The sequence below is a fragment of the Xiphophorus hellerii genome, chromosome 8 (assembly GCF_003331165.1).
Source record: "Xiphophorus hellerii strain 12219 chromosome 8, Xiphophorus_hellerii-4.1, whole genome shotgun sequence".
Classification (NCBI taxonomy): Eukaryota; Metazoa; Chordata; class Actinopteri; order Cyprinodontiformes; family Poeciliidae; genus Xiphophorus; species Xiphophorus hellerii.
This window is the reverse complement of record NC_045679.1, coordinates 29,533,520-29,551,806: the sequence shown is the minus strand read 5'-3', so window position 1 is coordinate 29,551,806 and position 18,287 is coordinate 29,533,520. Positions and strand designations below refer to the sequence as shown.

Below are 18,287 nucleotides of genomic sequence, written 5' to 3'. Positions count from 1 at the left end.
TACAAGTAAAAAGTAAAACAAGGCAAATGTAGTTTGAATGACTTTTTTTATATTTTGGTAAACTTGTCAAATACACTTAAAATAATGTACACAACCAAGTGCAGGCAAAATTAAACCTGCTAATAGATATACCTGCAGGCATCATTTAGTTAAGAAAATTAGGTGCTTTACCTATAGCACAAGGTTAACTTAACCTGATTATTATTCGTTAAATTTAGTCTAAATTGCCATCACTATGGCTTCCGTCCCCCCTTGAACAGAGGAGTCTAGGTAGCCTGCTACAGTCAACATTAGGCCTAAGTTAAATACACCACATGTGGAACTGAAACAATGCCAAACAAAGTTCATTTATACAGGTAACGTTATGCTCAAGATTTCACAATAGTGCCTAGTGATCAAGCTATAGTTACTGAAATAGGAGGATTATAACCATTTCATAAGAAGTTGCGTCGATGTGTTTCTTCAAGTTGGACAGGGAGTTTTTGTAAGATAGAATTTCCACATCTTTGGGCAGGAATAACATACATTTCATGCGGTACAATGAATCTTTAACACCCACGAAAGAGTATATTGTGTTTAAATAAGGCCATGGGCTCTCGTCACCAGCTGGTGGTTCCCCTGGAGCCGTGTCCGACGTAGTTGCAGTCGTTGTGGTCTCCGTCTCCTCCTCCATGTGACTGCTGCTGATTGCGAGACTTGCTTTGTGTTTAATGGGAGAAGCGAAACAGGTGTATCCTATTGGTGGTGATGAACAAGCCCAGGCAAGTAGGCTACCGACTTTGTTGCAGTCAATCAGTAGGTGGGGTCAAAACACTTGCGTTTCTCTCTCTCGCTTTTTTGTAACGAGTAACTAAACCACACACTGAAAATGTATCGGAGTAAAAGTATGCAATTTAGTTCGGAAATATAGTGAAGTAAAAGTGAAAGTTATCAAAAATTTTCATACTCGAGGAAAGTATGAAGTACTCCAAAATATACTTAAGTAAAGTAGTGAAGTGTTTTTACTTCGTTACTTTACAACACTGCTCTTAGTTGTTGTTTTATAATTATTATTATTATTTTTGAAACTTTATATCATAATTGAAACACTTAAATAATTCTTAAATAATTCTAAAATATTGACTGGGATGTCCAAGAAGTGGATCTCCAACTTCTTGAATGTGTTTCTTTCATTTTCCAATTTCCTGACCTCTATAAGCAGTAAATATACTTCTGTCTATTCAGCTTTACATCAATTAGATTAGACTACTCTTTATGCTTTGCCACAACAAAAAAGACTGTCAGAAAATAAAATAAAAAACTCAGACACTTTCTTAGAGCACATCTTTCAGTTATTGAATGTTTTGCTGTTCTTGAATACTTATTAGGTAGAAATTTCTAGTTTTTAAGAGTAAAGAAATAGAATTATGCCAAAAAAACCCAAAAACAATTTGGAATGAAAATAATAAAAAAAGGAGTTTATATCAAAATACAAATGTCAGTGTCAGTTACAAATATTAGTGAGAGAAACAGAAGGGAATAAATAATAATGATGAGATTAAGAGCATGTTATACCTATATAACAGACATTTTATGTCTAATTGGGAGAAAAAGATGTTGATAAATTTGAAGGATGTGGAGAGAAAGAAAATGTAGAACATGTATCTTTGAATTGTAAAAAATATGAGCCTGAAAGGGAAAGATTGAGAAAAACAGTAAGGACAGAAAAATAATGGAGTTTAAAATGAATATTAGGAACAGAAGAAAAATGGTGGCTATTTATAAATTAATTTCATTTATCTTAATACAAAATTAAAAAATAGAATTTAATGGATGTAGTGTTGCTACTCACTCATGTAGAGTAGGTGGCGGTAGCCAACTAATAGTTGCTTGCGATCCGCCATAATATAAAAGAAGAAGAAGACCTAAAAGAAAAAAGAACAAACGTCGCGATAAAAAGTAAAGAAATGGAGAAATGGCAAAAAATGTCGAATGAAGATAAGAAAGGAAGAAGATTATATGAAGTACAAAAGTCAGTTCGAATTCGAAGCATTAATGAAAGAAACAGAAGAGAAGAAATAATAATTAGTAGATTAAGAGTAGGTCATACCTACTTAAATGACATGCTTTATACAGTAGGGAGGAAAAATAATGATAAATGTGAGAGATGTGGAGAGAAAGAAAATGTAGAACACATATTGATGAACTGTAAGTCATATGAACTCAAAAGGGAAGAATTAAAGAGAATAGTTAGAAATATAGGGCATGAATGGAATCTTAAAGGTATATTAGGAAATGAAGGAAACATAACAGATATTCACAAATTAAGGAAAGCATTGTTTATTTATCTTAAGAATACAAAATTAAAACATAGAATTTAATAGATGTGAAGTAATGCTGCTACACACTCATGTACAGTAGGTGGCGGTATGCACCTTAAAGTTGCTTGTGATCTGCCATAATAGAAAAGAAGAAGAAGAAGAAGAAGAAGAAGAAGAAGAACGTCGCGATACTCCATTGGCCAGCAGGATGATACGTAACATTTTCAACGAGCCGCCATGTTAGAAAGCCAACCCCTTCTTTCATTCGGTCAGGAAGAGACTGCATATACTTTAAAGAAAGAAGCGGCAGTTTAGAGGTTGAATCTGACCCAACACACATTTACAGACGGCATATTTGTTTTGCCAGGGTTCTTTAACGCTCACAGTGACTTAGCCGCTCTCCACAATGGCGACTGCAACTCCCACCGCCCACAGAGGCACGTGCGGCGGCAGCGCCACACCGCTAAGTCCGACCAGAATAACCAGGCTGCAGGAAAAACAACAGCTCAGAGACCTCAACGACCGCCTTGCTGTTTACATCGATAAAGTGCGTAGCTTAGAGTCTGAGAATGACGTACTTCACCTCCAGATTAGCGAAAAAGAGGAAACTAGGAGTCGGGAACTCGGTGGACTGAAAGCACTGTATGAGACGGAGCTAGCCGACGCCAGGAGGAGTTTGGATGACTCTTCCAAGGAGCGGGCCTGGCTGCAGATTGAGTTGGGAAAGGTCAAATACGATCATGAGCATCTTCAACAGAAGTAAGCTTTCAATTCATGCTGTCATTCTGTGTAACACTTAACGTAACTCCACAAATGCTTCACAAAATGCATTACTCAAACTTTCGAGCCACTTTTGAAACATTACACGGGCAAGTGGATCTGGGGTTTCAGTTGGTGTTTGCACTGGGAACGTCATACGAGTCCACCCCATGATAAAATTGGTTTAGATTTGATTGACTTTCAGTTAAAAGTCCGGGAGCAAACTTCAGCTTCATGCTATGGCGGACGCAAACTAAATTACCGTAGTGAAGTTAGTTTGAAATTGGATATTTTATATTCGTGCTCCGAAGAGTAAGCGGTGTCTAGCTCAGGGATCCCCAAAGTTGGTCCTCGAGGACCGGCATCCTGCATGTTTTAGTTCTCTCCCTGGTTTAACCACCTGGATCAAATGATGGCTCGTTAGAGGCCTAAGAAGAGCATTGACATGCTGAAAAGGTTGTCGGTACCACCAGGGAGAGAACTAAAACATGCAGGATGCCGGTCCTCGAGGACCGACTTTGGGGACCCCTGGTCTAGCTTAAGGGTGATCCGATTCATGAACGCTAATTTCGGCCAGCCGTTCTCGACCGTTCCACCCTCAAACGCTTGGAGATTCACTTAGGGACCGTCAACAAATTAAGTCATTTTAAATAATTTTAATATTACAAAATATATTTTTCTTCAATAAGTTTCAAATCCTTTTACCCAAAGACTCAAAATCATTTTGAAATTATTCTAATAGGCTGGAGAGATGAGGCACACTCGTTTTTTCCTCCATTTTAATCTTTTTGTATATTTCTTCTGTAATTGTATATTAAAAAAATACAAGAAAGGTTTTCAATAGCTTCCATGTCATGTTACCCACTGATAAAGAATAAAAATGAGTGTGCCTCATCTCTCCAGCCTATTAGTACAATTTCACAATGATTTTGAGTCAATAAGTCATGACCTTCAAGCTGTTGAAGAAAAATAATAAATTTAAAAAAAATGTTATATTTTGAAAAAAATATATAAGACCCTAAATCAATCAATCAATCAATCAAATTTTATTTGTATAGCACATTTCAGCAGCAAGGCATTTCAAAGTGCTTTACATCATTAGAAACACAATGCAAGATAGAATCAACAATCAAAACACAGCATTGTCAGGTTCCATCAATAAATTTGTAATTGATTACATTTCAAATCCAATTCTAAACAGGTGGGTTTTTAGTTGAGATTTAAAAGAAGTCAGTGTTTCAGCTGTTTTACAGTTTTCTGGAAGTTTGCTCCAAATTTGTGGTGCATAGATGCTGAAAGCTGCTTCTCCTCGTTTGGTTCTGGTTCTGGTGATGCAGAGCAGACCAGAACCGGAAGACCTGCGAGGTCTGGAAGGTTGATACAACAACAGCAGATCTTTAATGTATTGTGGTGCTAAGTTGTTCAGTGATTTGTAAACCAACAACAGTATTTTAAAGTCTATTCTTTGAGCTACAGGGAGTCAGTGTAGGGACTTTAAAACTGGTGTTATGTGCTCTATCTTCCTGGTTTTAGAGAGAACGTGAGCAGCAGCATTATGGATCAGCTGCAGCCGTTTGTTGGACAGACCTGTGAAGACGCTGTTGCAATAATCAATACGACTGAAGATGAACGCATGGATGAGCTTCTCTAGATCTGGCTGAGACATTAGTCCTTTAATCCCGGAAATGTTCTTCAGGTGATAGAAGGCCGACTTTGTAACTGTCTTTATGCGGCTCTGGAGGTTCAGGTCAGAGTCCATCATTACTCCCAGGTTTCGGGCCTGATCGCTGGTTTTTAGTTGTAATAACTGAAGCTGTGCATTGACTCTAGATCGTTCCTCTTTAGGTCCAAAAGTAATATACTCATTTCAGTCCCATTTAGAGAGTGTGCCTCCTCTATGCGATCAAGTAGAACAATTTCACACTGATTTGAGTCAATGGGTCACATGACTTGGAAGCTATTGAAGAAAAATCATAAATTGACTACAAAACTCCTAAAAAATATAAAAAGGGTTCATTTTTATTTTTTTAAAGTATGCCTCATCTATACAGTCTAATAGAACAATTTTGTATTCTCTTTGAATGAATGGGTCACATGACTTGGAAGCTATAGAAGAAAAATTATATATTTTGACTAAAATAGTAATGGAAAAAATATAAAAAGGGTCAAAATAGAAAAACAATGTGTGCCTCATCTATCCAGTGTTATACAACAATTTCACATTGAGTTTGAGTCATCGGGTCACATGACTTGAAAGCTGTTGAAGAAAAAAATATATTTAATGTTAAAATTTGAAATATTGAAACTGCCTTAAATTGAATAGAAATGAGTGTGCCTCATGTAATAGCGTGAATTACAACTTTTTTGTGTCAGTTGGTCACAAGGCAAGACATCTTTAGATTTGTTTCTCAGGAGTGTTTGGCTAGGAAATTTGTTGACGAACCTCGGAGCATTTGACGGGAGAGGGTTGAGAACAGCTGTCCGAAATTAGCATTCATGTATCGGATCAACCTTGAGCTAGACACCGCTTACTCCGCAGAGCACAAATTTCCAACATGGAGCTAACTTCACCGCGGTAATAGGCCTGTCGCGATAAACGATAAATCGATTAATCGTACGATAAATTAAAACTATCGACGTCATTTTAATTATCGGCATTATCGTCTCTTCCCTCCTTTTTCTTTTTCTGTTAATGACACTGAATGAAAAAAAGGCTCAACTCCGGTGCTCTCCACTGACCGTCCCTTCCTCATTTCCTCAGTGTAAAGCCCAAGCGCACACTGTCGGCCGATTGTCGGCCCATTTTCAAAACCTGACAGACCACACATTAGCCGACAGAAATCCTAGGTATAACGGTTCGATCGGGTTCGGTCCTGCCGTGTGGTGTCCAACAATGGGCACAAAATAATGGCTACAAGTTCAGTGAACTAATTTTAAAACCAGGCATTAATCAATGCTTTACTACAATCTACCTGCAATGCATGTGGCTAGTGTCAGTCCTGACTGAATGAAAATCATTAGAACCTATTTACGTCACGTTAACGAAGAACAGCTGAAAAGTTACCGGGTTTATCAACTGCGGTAGCACTTTCGCTCCAACTCCTCCCCTTGTCATTGCTATATTCTTTGCATGTTGAATAAACATTAATGTTGTTTCCACATATCATCTCCAATGTCCGCTGGACTTCGGGTTGCGCCGTTTCAGCTGTTTGGGATTCCCCGACGTAATTTCCCCTCAGAAAGTGCGGGGGAGAATCCGCGCTTTCTGATTGGCTGCCTGTCACATTCAACAGGCTGCGTTAAAGCTCCCAGTCGGGAAAAACCCCTGATTTAGATCGGAGCGGCAAGGATGATCTACCGTAACACACCACACAATCTTAGAAAGACCAACGTTCTAAGATTGTTGTAAGGGGAAAAATAGGAGCAAAAAATCATGTAGTGTGAATTATTGCATCAGGTAGTCGATGTGCCCATCTTCTCTATTTAAATCTAATTATTACTGAACGGCAACATGATATACAGACTTCATAATCTGCACTCTTTTGGTTGAATGCAGTATTTATTTCCACTTTTACTTTATGTTGTTTAGGTTTTTTTTTCAAGTGCGTTTTTTGTTAATGGAGACCATTTTATTTTTGTTTTTGGTTGTTTTGTTTATTTTGTTTATCAGTTTCAGCATTAAGTGTTCTTTTGAAAATAAAGTGTATCTATCTTTGGCAAGAAATCACATGGATTATATGTCATTTCCATTAAATCAGTGTAAAAAGGTCTTCAAACAATATTATCGTTTATCGCAATAATTTTTGAGACAATTAATCGCTCAGCAAAATTTGCTATCGTGACAGGCCTACGCGGTAATTAACTTTAGATAGTTATTGTTGTTAGTTATTGGTACTCTATCGTAAAAAGAACAATTTTACAGAAAGTTGCTCTGAAATGTTTTTTGTAGCAGTAAGCACATTCTAGTATTTGATGTGCATTTTTTTTGTACAACACTCACTTATTAAATGAGTGTTAACATAAATCAGTATGTTGCTTGATATTGTCTTAAATCTGATTTCAGGAACTGTCACATTGCAGCTGTTGACAGCAGTAAATTTTAACTTTGTTGTCCAACAAATGTGGCTCATCACTCTTAAATTCTAATTTCAAGAATGGTGGGTTTACTTTGTTTCCATGTATGTTCTCGTTGACTTAGATTGCTTTTCCCCTAAATAAATAACAGTCTTTTGAAAACTGTTTTGTGTTTACCTAGTTTATAATTTTGTAATATTTAGTAGAGTGACAAAAAAATCTGCAAGGGGGACAATACTTTCATCCAGTACAGTATACAGAAGGGATGTTTGCAGTTACCATAAGTTGGATCTTATTCTGTTCTTGACCTGGATAGTTCACAATAGGATCTTAATTTTGGTTCATTGAAACAGGAGTGGAATCTAAGGGTGCACAGATTGCAGGGGCGCTAGGGCAGTCGTCCAGCAGCCTACTGTGTTTTTGAGTTAATTAAAGGCTTGTAGTTGACCTTTAATATCACAAGAAGATAATGTGACATATTTAACAATACCTAAACTCCAAATATGAAGTCTTAAAAAAGGCAGACATACAAAAAAATAAAAGATTAAATAAACAAAGCTTTGCCTGGTGGGAGCACAAGTAAAGCCTGGTGGCCCACCAGGCTTACAAAACACTGGGGGAAACCCTGAAGTAAATAGGTTTGAAAACTGACAATTTCTCTCTATCTTCTCCTTTGCTGTGTATGGCTGGGAAGCAGGTAACTAACTATTGCATATCCCAAGGAACTGGTGTGTTTGTAGTTGCAGAGTTTAGAAGTCATTCAAGTTTGATACACTCATCAGTTTCCTACTGTAGATGCAATTTTAAGAGACAACAGGCAAAACAAAAAAGTTCAAAAGCTGCATCAAATACTTATAGAATCAATCAGGCAACAGGCATGACTGACAAATCTTACGGCTTTCTCGTCTCATTGTCGCATTCTAATTTAAAGTCATGTAGGAAACTCCTCATAGAAACACTTAAATGAATTTAGCCAAGAACAGTGTTTCGGCTTTGGGAACAAAGTTCTGACAATGTTAGGCAAATTATCACTGACAATGCAATAGTAATGGTACTTAAGTTCGCTCCAGAAGATATATAAGGCCAATAGTTACTGCAGGGTTTCCCCCAGAAAACTTGCTAAGCCCGTTGGTTGGGTTGCTGAGGCGCTGCACTGTGTTTTTGTATTAAACAATGTTAAGTTGATAGGAAATGTAAAAATATTACTGGGTAGTTATATGTTGCGGGAAAACATCGCTACTCTCCGACAGACTGGTGGCCTGTCCAGGGTGTACCCCGGATCTCACATGAAACTGGAGTTCGCTGGAGATGGGCACCAGCACGCCTCCTGACCCCGCTAGGGACCAGGGTGTTGGAAAATGGATGGGAAGACATCGCCAGTGAAATTTGTTTTAAACCCACAACTATAGACTCTTAAAAACAAATAAAAAATACTATTAAAATTAATATCATTTATTGGCACTTCTGTTTAATCCAAATAAGTCAGATGTTGGAGAAAGCTCCCCCTCTAATATTTTGAACACATACCAACAATATATAAATGTAACATTTATTGAGAATATCAATACTGATAAATTTGATTTAGTGATTTCAGCATACATAAATTAAAACATTTTAAATTTAATATTTTAAGAAGCTGGTAAGTTTACTTCATAAAAGTTCAAAGAACAATCTTCATATATTTTTTTTGTTACCATAGCTACAATCTGATGCTGTGAGTTAATCTTTGAGTTTGAGCTCTGTTTGTTAACAAATATATCTTGGTAAACTACAATCATCTCTGCTGGGTACAGAGGGACAAACGGGACATTTTATTTATGCGGCTTCAGTACCTCTTCCAGTTTGTGTCTATTGAGTTTTAATAAGTGCCACAGAAACTCTTGGTTGCCTGAGTTTATGGAACTCGTTTTTCAGATCTCTGTGCAGCCGCGTGCATTAACTCTGCCTGACTGAGTGAACAAAGCATTTGATATGGTTTGATGCATCATGTAGCCTGAAAAATAATGGAAAATAATAATAAAATAAAACCAGCATAATGCGTGACTATGAGGCGTGCGGAAAAGCGCCTCCACTGAACCGCTTAATCACTAAAGCACCAGCCACCCGGGGAACAAATACATAAACTTTATCAGCGCAGAGGCAGAGCCACCTGCTGGGCAGTGTGTTGAGATGTAAACATACATGCCGCACATAATTCTTTGTTCACAAAGATATATCATTCTTACAGCTTGCTCAACACACACCTCTACGGTTAGGTCTACGGTTATACCATAGAGCTGCACAAGCAGAGCTAACACAGTGGGTTTTAAACTTGACTCCTACCTTGATGAAAAATTCTGCAAAGAAACACAAGTTCTCAAGGAGGTTGATGTAAATATCCATACAGGTCAGCCTGTGTCCAGGTGGAGTGAAATGAGGCATGTGTGGGCTGTGATAAGCTTCAGACATCAAAAAGCAACACCGCGCGAGGCAGCCAGCGTGCAGAGGCGGCAGTGGTGTGATTGGTCCGCGCTCCCGGGTTTGTGTTCTATCAAACAACTATAAGCCCAAAAAAAGTTCATCCTTTAGGAATGATTCTGCACTGCCAGTGAAACACTCAGCTCTACAGAGCTGCTTGCAGTCTGGCTTTTTAAAAATAAAAAATGAAGCCGTTTTATTTAAAAAAAAATTATTTATTTTCTCCCTAAACACAAAAACAAGCAATGCTTAGCCTGGGGGGTAGGAGCATATGGCCTGGCTTATAATACAATAGGGGAAAGCCTGGTTACTGGTTTCACAGCTTTCCTAATGATGAAGACATTTCTTATAAGGCAGTAAGTTTCTGCACTTTTTTTTGTTTGTTTGCTGTTTAGTGCAAAATATTTTTAATTTCAACACCTCGTTGATATCCAGATGCACTGTGATCACATATGGACATTAGGGGGGAAAATTACACTCTAATTTCACCCGTCTCTCTCTACCAGCTACACCAAAAAGGACACAGAGGCTGCAGCAGCCCTGGCCAGACTGAAGGATTTGGAGGCTCAGCTCAATGGCAAAGACGCAATGCTGGCTACTACACTGTCTGAGAAAAGGGGGCTGGAAAATACTCTATCTGAGATGCAGGAACAACTGCAGGAGGTAAACGCATAAAATATTTTGAATGTGGATTTTTTTTACTAAAATATAATCACATACTCCTGACGGTGTTTCTTTTCAGATGGGAACAGGTCTTTCTCAGGCCAAGAAGGAGCTTTCTGATGAGATGCTTATGCGTATTGACTTGGAAAACCGTTGCCAGAGTCTGGCAGAAGAGATGGACTTCCGAAAGAGTATGCATGAAGAGGTGAGGATGTCACTTGTCATGTTTGTATAGCTTTGTCGTGCACATCTGGGGGTAGTGGGGTTCAACTCATTTATTCATTCTAGAACTGAGCCGTTCAGATGAACCTCTGGAGATGATGGACAACCTTGACCCTTTTCTTAATGAAACTATCAGAGTGTCTTCGGTCAGAGGCTCCTTCCAATTTGCTGTAACACAGATCACTACAGAAGCTCTTTCCTGTCCACAGCCTTTACCATCTGCAGCAACTCTTATATAAAGTTATAACAACCTTTAAATATGTTATGACTTAAACAATAATTCAGTTATTATTAATAATTAAATAATAATTAAGACCTGCACAGTGGCGCAGTTGGTAGCACTGTTGCCTTGCAGCAAGAAGGTCCTGGGTTCGATTCCCAGCCTGGGGTCTTTCTGATTGGAGTTTGCATGTTCTCCCTGTGCATGCGTGGGTTCTCTCCAGGTACTCCAGCTTCCTCCCACAGTCCAAGAACATGACTGTCAGGTTAATTGGTCTCTCTAAATTCTCCCTAGATGTGTGTGTGCATGGTTGTTTGGTTTGTCCTGTCTGTCTCTGTGTTGCCCTGCCCTGTAAATTCTAGACACTAACAGGTACCATAGAATTGCACAAAAATCCGTGAGGGACGGCGGAGTCCCTGCTCGAAATTCCGTGAAAGAGGTGTACGGAGCCCATTAAAATGCTGTCTACATTGTTTTAAACTGTGTGATTGTGAGTGGGAATAAAAATAGCAGCAGGTATTTTGTTCCATATAACACAGTAGGAGTGTAACAGGTAAACCTTCTATGGATGCAAACTCGACTAAAAACCCACCTGTTTAGGATTGTATTTGAAACATAATCAATTACAAATTTATTGATGGAACCTGACTTAATGTCGTGTTTTGATTGTTGATTCTATGTTGCATTGTGTTTTTGTGTTTGATATGATGTAAAGCACTTTGAAATACCTTGCTGCTGAAATGTGCTATACAAATAAAATTTGATTGATTGATTGATTTGCGACAGAGTGGCGACCTGTCCAAGGTGAATCCGGCCTCTCACCCGGAATCTTAGCTGGAGATAGGAACCAGCACCTCCCGACCCCACTAGGGACAAGGGTATTAGAAAATGGATGGATGGATGGAAATAATAATTAAAACATCAACTCAAACTATATATTGGTATAACCAGTGCAGCCGCACTGCTGTTAAATTCAAATTCAAGATGACTTAATCATATTTAGAGTTGATGTCCTAATTATGGCACTTAAACAATTCAAATGTTCCTTTGTTTTATCCTACATTAAGATGTAACTCAGTAAAAAAAAAAAAATTACTTTTATTTATACCGGTTTGTCATGCTATATCAGAGATCTCAATGAGGGTCACATTTAGAAGAGACAAACACATTTGGACAAACCATCAAAATTACAAATAGAACAAAACCAGCAATTAAAAAGAGCAAGTTTTATAAGAAAATTTCTTGTTTTGACTTAAAGGATATTTGAATTATCCCAAAGGAATCAATGTGGAAAATTTCAGCTCTTGCTGTGTAGAGTGTTCCATGTTGATGGAGCAGAGTAATAAATAAAACATTTTCCAAGTACTGATGAATCAAAGAAGGTGAGCAGGTCCTGAAAGTGTAGCCTGTCACTGGACTATCTAAGTCAGGCTTGGACAATCCTAGTCCTCAAGGGCCAGTGTCCTGCAACTCTTAGATGTCTCTTTGCTCCAACACACTTCAATCAAATAGCTAAACCACTTTCTAAGTGCAGTCAAGTTCTCCAGAGCCCTGCCAATGACCTCGTTATTTCACTCTGGTGTGTTGAAGTAGAGATGCATGCATCTAAAAGTTGCAGGACACTGGACCTCGACACCTGGAGTTGCTTACCCCTTGTCTAAGTGAAAGGTGTGATGACAAATAGAGTGGGAATAATTCAAGAATAGTTTTAGAGATAGAAATATAGCAGTGCATGAGTCTACAAACTTATAATGATGGCCAGTTCACTTGAGAATATAAATTACAGTTACAACAGGTGTGGACAGAGCGTTCCTATGTGATGTTTACTGTATAAACATCACAGTGAAAGGGCATGAATGTCATTAAAACAAGAGGTTTCTAATCTATTTCTAAAGAAAATGTCTAGTTTAATCTTTAACTCCTTTTCAACATTTTTAATGCAACTTAAATTAAAGCTTGTTAATTTCTATTCTTACATACTTGTGTATCTCAACAAAGTCAAATGGTATCCCTGTCATTGTTTTTAAGGATTTGAGGACATTTTTTCTTGTTAGCAAACATCATGACCTTTGTCTTAATATTTAGGACTAGTCTCAGCTGAAGCTAGTCAGTTTTAATGAGATTGAGGGTCAAATGTAGGTGCCCAAGCACAGCAGTAACAGTTTTTGCATGAAAATAAACAGTGTCATCAGTTTTTCACCAACACCTTTTACATAAATTGAAAACAGAGTTGGATTTATAATAGAACCCAGTGGTACTCCTTTTGTGTTAAAGGAGTACCACTGGGTGCATGCATTGTCTACAATTTGACAGATAATTAGTCACATTCAGAGGTCATGCCCCTCTGAGGGTTACCTTGGCATGAATTGTGCGCCACCTTTCACTCAAACTGGACGATATGGAACCTGCCCCTCCTTGAAGGGCAGTTTCACTTGAACCTGCCCTTCATATCTACTACTGGCAACCTCTACTGGCAACTTGCATCATTGCAGTGTTGTAAAAAAAAAATCTCTATCATAAGTCTTCTAACACCAAGTCACTACTGCACTGTGTTTTAGGAAGTGAAGGAGGCTCGACACAGGTATGAAACCCGACTGGTGGAGGTAGACTCTGGTCGGAAGGAAGAATATGAATTTAAACTGACTCAGGCCCTGGCTGACATGAGAGCACAGAATGAAGAGCAGATCCAGATCTACAAGGACAACATGGAGAGCACCTACAAGGCTAAAGTATGAAAGCACGCACGCACACACACACGCCCACACACACATGCACCCCCCCCCACACACACACACATTTCATCAGGGCAGGTTAACATGTTAATTCCTCAAGAACATGTTGAACAAAAGACGAACATGCTGTTGATGTTTACAAACTCAAAAAACTGACATTGTCACAACATTATTGGATGCAATTATTTCATGTTACTTAGAGGAACAATTGCTCTATGATCCTTTCTGCGTTGTGCTGGTTTTATTAAGTGATCAGGCCATGACACGGTTTGTCTTTAAAAAGGATGATTTCTCGATTTATTATACCTGACGAGAACAACATACAGAAAACAACCGTGATATAGGCTGCCCACTCCAAGTCCTACACAAAACAGAAGTACGTAACAAAAATTAACTTAATAGATCTATAAATAAACTGGATGTATTTAGATGAAAAATAAACAGCACACACCTCTCCTGCAGGACAACATGACAAACGGGGAGGGTCTAAGGGGCGCAAACAATTTAAAGACAATACCACAGAAGAAGAAATTAAAAGGAGGGGCTTCCGCTCTTAAAGTAACACGGTTAAAACAATGACCGATTTTTTTAGAGGTGTTTCAGTCAGGTAAGAAACAATACAGTTGACCAAAAAAAGGGCATTTTGTGTAATTATAACAAAAGAGAAATACAACCAGGTTACATCTACATAAGGCACTTTTCCACTGGAGCAGTGTTTCCCAGCCCAGGTGATTTCAATTGACAGGTGTTTGCTGAACAGCAATCAGCTGAATCAGGCAAGGATCAACCAGAGAAACATCTAAAACATGGTAAAGGCTAATAATAGTGCACTGCCTAAGACAGTGCACTAACTTGAGAGGAATATTGAGGCTTTTATTTTGAAATTTTCAGTAAGCTTAATTTTAAAGGGCCACAATAATCCCATGTATAATAATGGTTGGGTTAAACTAGTCATATAATGCCCAAAACCTGTTGTGAAAAATATGAAGACGTGTAGGGTATGTGATGCTCTCATTCCACAGTCTATTGTGGTTGTCATGTCTCATGAATCATATGGTACTTACTTCCTTTGCTCTTCTGCCATCTTCTCTGTATTAAGTGTTCCGTCAAGGTGCTATTTCTATATTTCTAAGTGCCAGCTCAGCCTTCTGTAGTAACTCAGTGTTCCGCCATGTCTGTAGTACTGACATTCTGCCATCACTGTAGTTCTAAAGAGCAGCTCAGAGGGGCAGACAAAATTCTATAGCTGTGTCCGAATTCCGGGTCTGCATCCTTTGAAGGACGGATTCTCCTTTTCTGCCTCATTTTCCTCTCTTGCTCTTGGTGAAGGCGGACGCTTTTTTCCTCTGCTCCCTCCCTGCCCATTCCTGCCCTGCTTGCTCTGTTTTTGTGCTGTCTTTTTCTCTATTTTTGGAGCCTTTCTTTGCACATCCTCCAAATCTACAAATTATGGAGCTGGTCAATTGGCTGTCAATGCAATTGATTAAATTTTCTCTACGAGAAGACTGGGCACAGGAGAGCCCTCTTGTTCTGCGGGGACACACCTTGCGGGATACACCCTGGATTTATTCATAACAGGATTTCTGCTCTTTGGAGCTTGCAGATACCTGGCTTATTGATAAATTTGTGATGGAGTTGGCCAAACTAGCGAACACTCAGACTGTTGTTGTGGACAGAGATGCAAGTTGGATGTGAGTCTTGCTGAGACTCACAGCCCAGCTGAGGACTCCAAAACTCACTAGCGGGATGGAATCAGTCTTGGAGAAGTTTCTAGTTTCAACTCAGTGGAACGACCAAATTTGGATAATCGGGAACTGAGATGTATCGGAGAGACTTTAGGGAAGATTGAAATTTATAATCTAAGACCTAAGACATTTGGCTTTCCCCATGTTGCCTTGGAAGGGCTGCATATTTCATACTTGAAGATATCTAAACGTAACACTCCTTCCCACCTTACCCTCCTGTTATCCATGCAAGGACATTCCTTTGGAAAAAGAATTACCTGAAGAATGAGCACACTGCATGCAGTGGTGCTCTGTTTTGAGCTGGAAAACGAAGAGGGGAAACCTGCAGCCGCACTGTGGGCACAGTGACGATTGCAATGATGACGATGGCAAATCAATCATTCTTATTAGCAACTGACAAAAAGAGTATCAGAGACTGAGAGTACGATGAGATCCTGGCAGTTTGAGAGGCAGCTACTCAGAGATCCAAGCAGGGGAATGGCGGCAACACGCAGCTGCAAGGAGTCGATCACTACAGGGTGAGGCAGAGCCACTCCCCCAGGAGCTAGTAGTAAATGGCTTACAACCACGGCTAACTCCGGGAGCCATGTTAGAAAAGCCTTTTCCCTATAGTCCACAATACTTTTTTTATTCCAAAATGCAGCCACAGTATGTCCAAAAGAAAAACATAAGTGCAATCATTTGCATATTGAGAGTTTACAGAGGCTCATCTTTTATTTTAACAGATAAAAGAAGTTGGGATATTTTCCTCCAACAGGTTCTAGAGGTGTCACTTCAAACCAGATGTTGAACTTGATTTTATTTCAATGTCATTTGTGAATGTTAGCGTCTCATTTTCAGCAGTGGAAAATGAGCTCAAAATGCAGGTTGAAAAAGATTGTCATTTTGGATAAAGTCTCATTAATATCAATATTTCCACTAAATAAGAGACAAAAATTTATAGTATGCTTGATGGAGGAAAATCCTCTCAGATTCTACGCTCAAAGCGAGATGCCAGAGAGCACCAAACTAGTTTTTTTATTTTTTTTATTCAAATATTAGACAATGATTTAAAATAAGTATCACAGTTGGAGCCATTTGTTTTAGATACTTAAAGAAATATATTTGTCCTATTTGATGTTTGTTGTGACGTATATTCGCAAACGAACGAGATAATTAGTTCATTTGTGTCATTTATTGAACGTTCAGAAGCTATAATGCACCACATCAAAGGTACACAAAGGTAAACCATTCTCACCTTTTTACTTTCTTTGTCGTTTAAGTACACCCGTTGCCCTGGCAACCGCCTGTGCTCAGCAAGCCAGTCCATTACGGCATTAGGCTTGATGTTTATTTCGCAATTATTAATAAGCTCTCACAGCGATGTTTGAACTAATGCTCTGCTAGTCAGTCGGCCTTTGAGTCGCCTTTTTTTTATTTGGTAATGGAACCGAAATGCACAGATTTGCGCAACACCTTGTTGAAACAATAATTACTGACATTATTTTTGTTGGGTCATTAATTTGAACACGTTTTGTTTTTTTTGTTTTTTTTATTATTCTTTAATAAAGTTACAAACGTTTTTTATCTTGGTTAATATTTTGATAAGCTTGTCGGAAGAGGACGTGCTGGTTTCAGCCTCATGGTGGCGTTCAGTTTGTCACTTACTGCCAAGATCGACTCAATACCTTCAATACCTCAATACCTCAATGTCTAAGGCAGGGGAGACCCTGCCTTAGACATTATTTATGAGCACGAACCAATCCAAATGATCAACTTTAATTAATTTGCTTTTCCACTAGACCGCCTCTAACCGGTACAGGGCTGTTCAACGTTCCATATAAATGGAACGTTGAACCTGCGTTTCCATTTATATGGTAACGCAGGTGTCCGAAGGCGAGCTCAGGGAGGACAGAAACCTCCCGTGGAGCAGAAGGGCAAAAGCTCGCTTGATCTTGATTTTCAGTATGAATACAGACCGTGAAAGTGGGGCCTCACGATCCATATAAATGGAAATGAATATTTCCATTTATATGGTTTGTTCCTCGTTGTTGTGGGCGGGTCGTGAGCGTACAGCAACTGTGTTCAATTCTCTGATGTCTGCAGCAACACTCGGCAAAGAAAAACCTCGAGGTTTTAGTTTTGAACTTAAATAAACCCAGATATTACATTTTGTCTAATAGAAATTTATTACTGGCCTAAATATAATGATAAAGACTCAGATCAATTGATTATTTTGCTATACATTTTAATATAACTACATTTATTTTTTTAAATGTGTAACCTTTTAGATTTATATAATGTAGTCAAAAGATGTAAACTAATAGCTACACCTGATCTTCACATCTCAAGCTACTATTATATAGTTTTGGTGTTTCACATTGTCAGCAGGAAAGTGCAGCCAGACTGAAAGCTGACCAGCTGCTCCGTTTCTCTTTATTACTGCCCTTAAGAGCAACGAGCTGCTAGCAGTTTTGCAGCTGCTAATTCAGCTGCAAAACTTTCCGCATGACCCGGCCCTTTATACCCAAATAATAAAGCTCATGATAATATAACTTTACAACATAGACATGCCCGCAACAGCAGAGCGTACAAATTTCACCACCACAGAGAGTGACTGTCATTCTGAAATTCATCAAACAGACATGAAATATAACAAACCAAGTGAAAAACAGAAACGTCAGGCTACTGGTCACTAATGATGAAATGACACAAATTCAAATCAGTTCAGAACCACGGAGAACGATCAGATCATTTTGACACTTTATCATTTTCAACTCGGAGCCTAGAGCAGCTAGCAACTGCTGCAGCTAGGTTTATTGTTGACTCGTTGAACCGAGCATGCGGCAGTGCGAGTTGAAGCGGGTACGCAGAGGCATGCGCAGCGTGCCGCAGCACCTCGTGCACCTCCGGATGTTTGTAACTCGGCGCAGATCGTGCGCGCCGCCATTCACACAAACTGGATGATCTGGTAGATTCTCTTCCAGGCAGCTCCAATGTAAAACTTAACTATAAATGCCATACTGCTGTTTTGGCTCAAACGCGCTCAACCTGAACTGTTGAAAGCGACTATAACTCAGCCTTCAGTCCCTAACATCACTGCTGTACCACCGACAGAGAGAAAAGAGGATGTAAG

At 38.9% G+C, this 18,287-nt stretch overlaps 1 protein-coding gene across 1 annotated transcript in view; it reads left to right on the top strand.

The window, feature by feature from the left end:
- Positions 1–2,520: 2,520 nt before the first annotated feature.
- lmnb1 (lamin B1) overlaps positions 2,521–18,287 on the top strand; it is a 32,317-nt gene continuing 16,550 nt past the window's right edge. The window contains exons 1-4 of the mRNA XM_032569010.1: positions 2,521–3,059; positions 10,097–10,253; positions 10,333–10,458; positions 13,254–13,424. Coding sequence (XP_032424901.1) covers positions 2,707–3,059; positions 10,097–10,253; positions 10,333–10,458; positions 13,254–13,424 — 807 coding nt within the window. The 5' untranslated portion in view covers positions 2,521–2,706. The remainder of the gene's footprint in view (positions 3,060–10,096; positions 10,254–10,332; positions 10,459–13,253; positions 13,425–18,287) is intronic.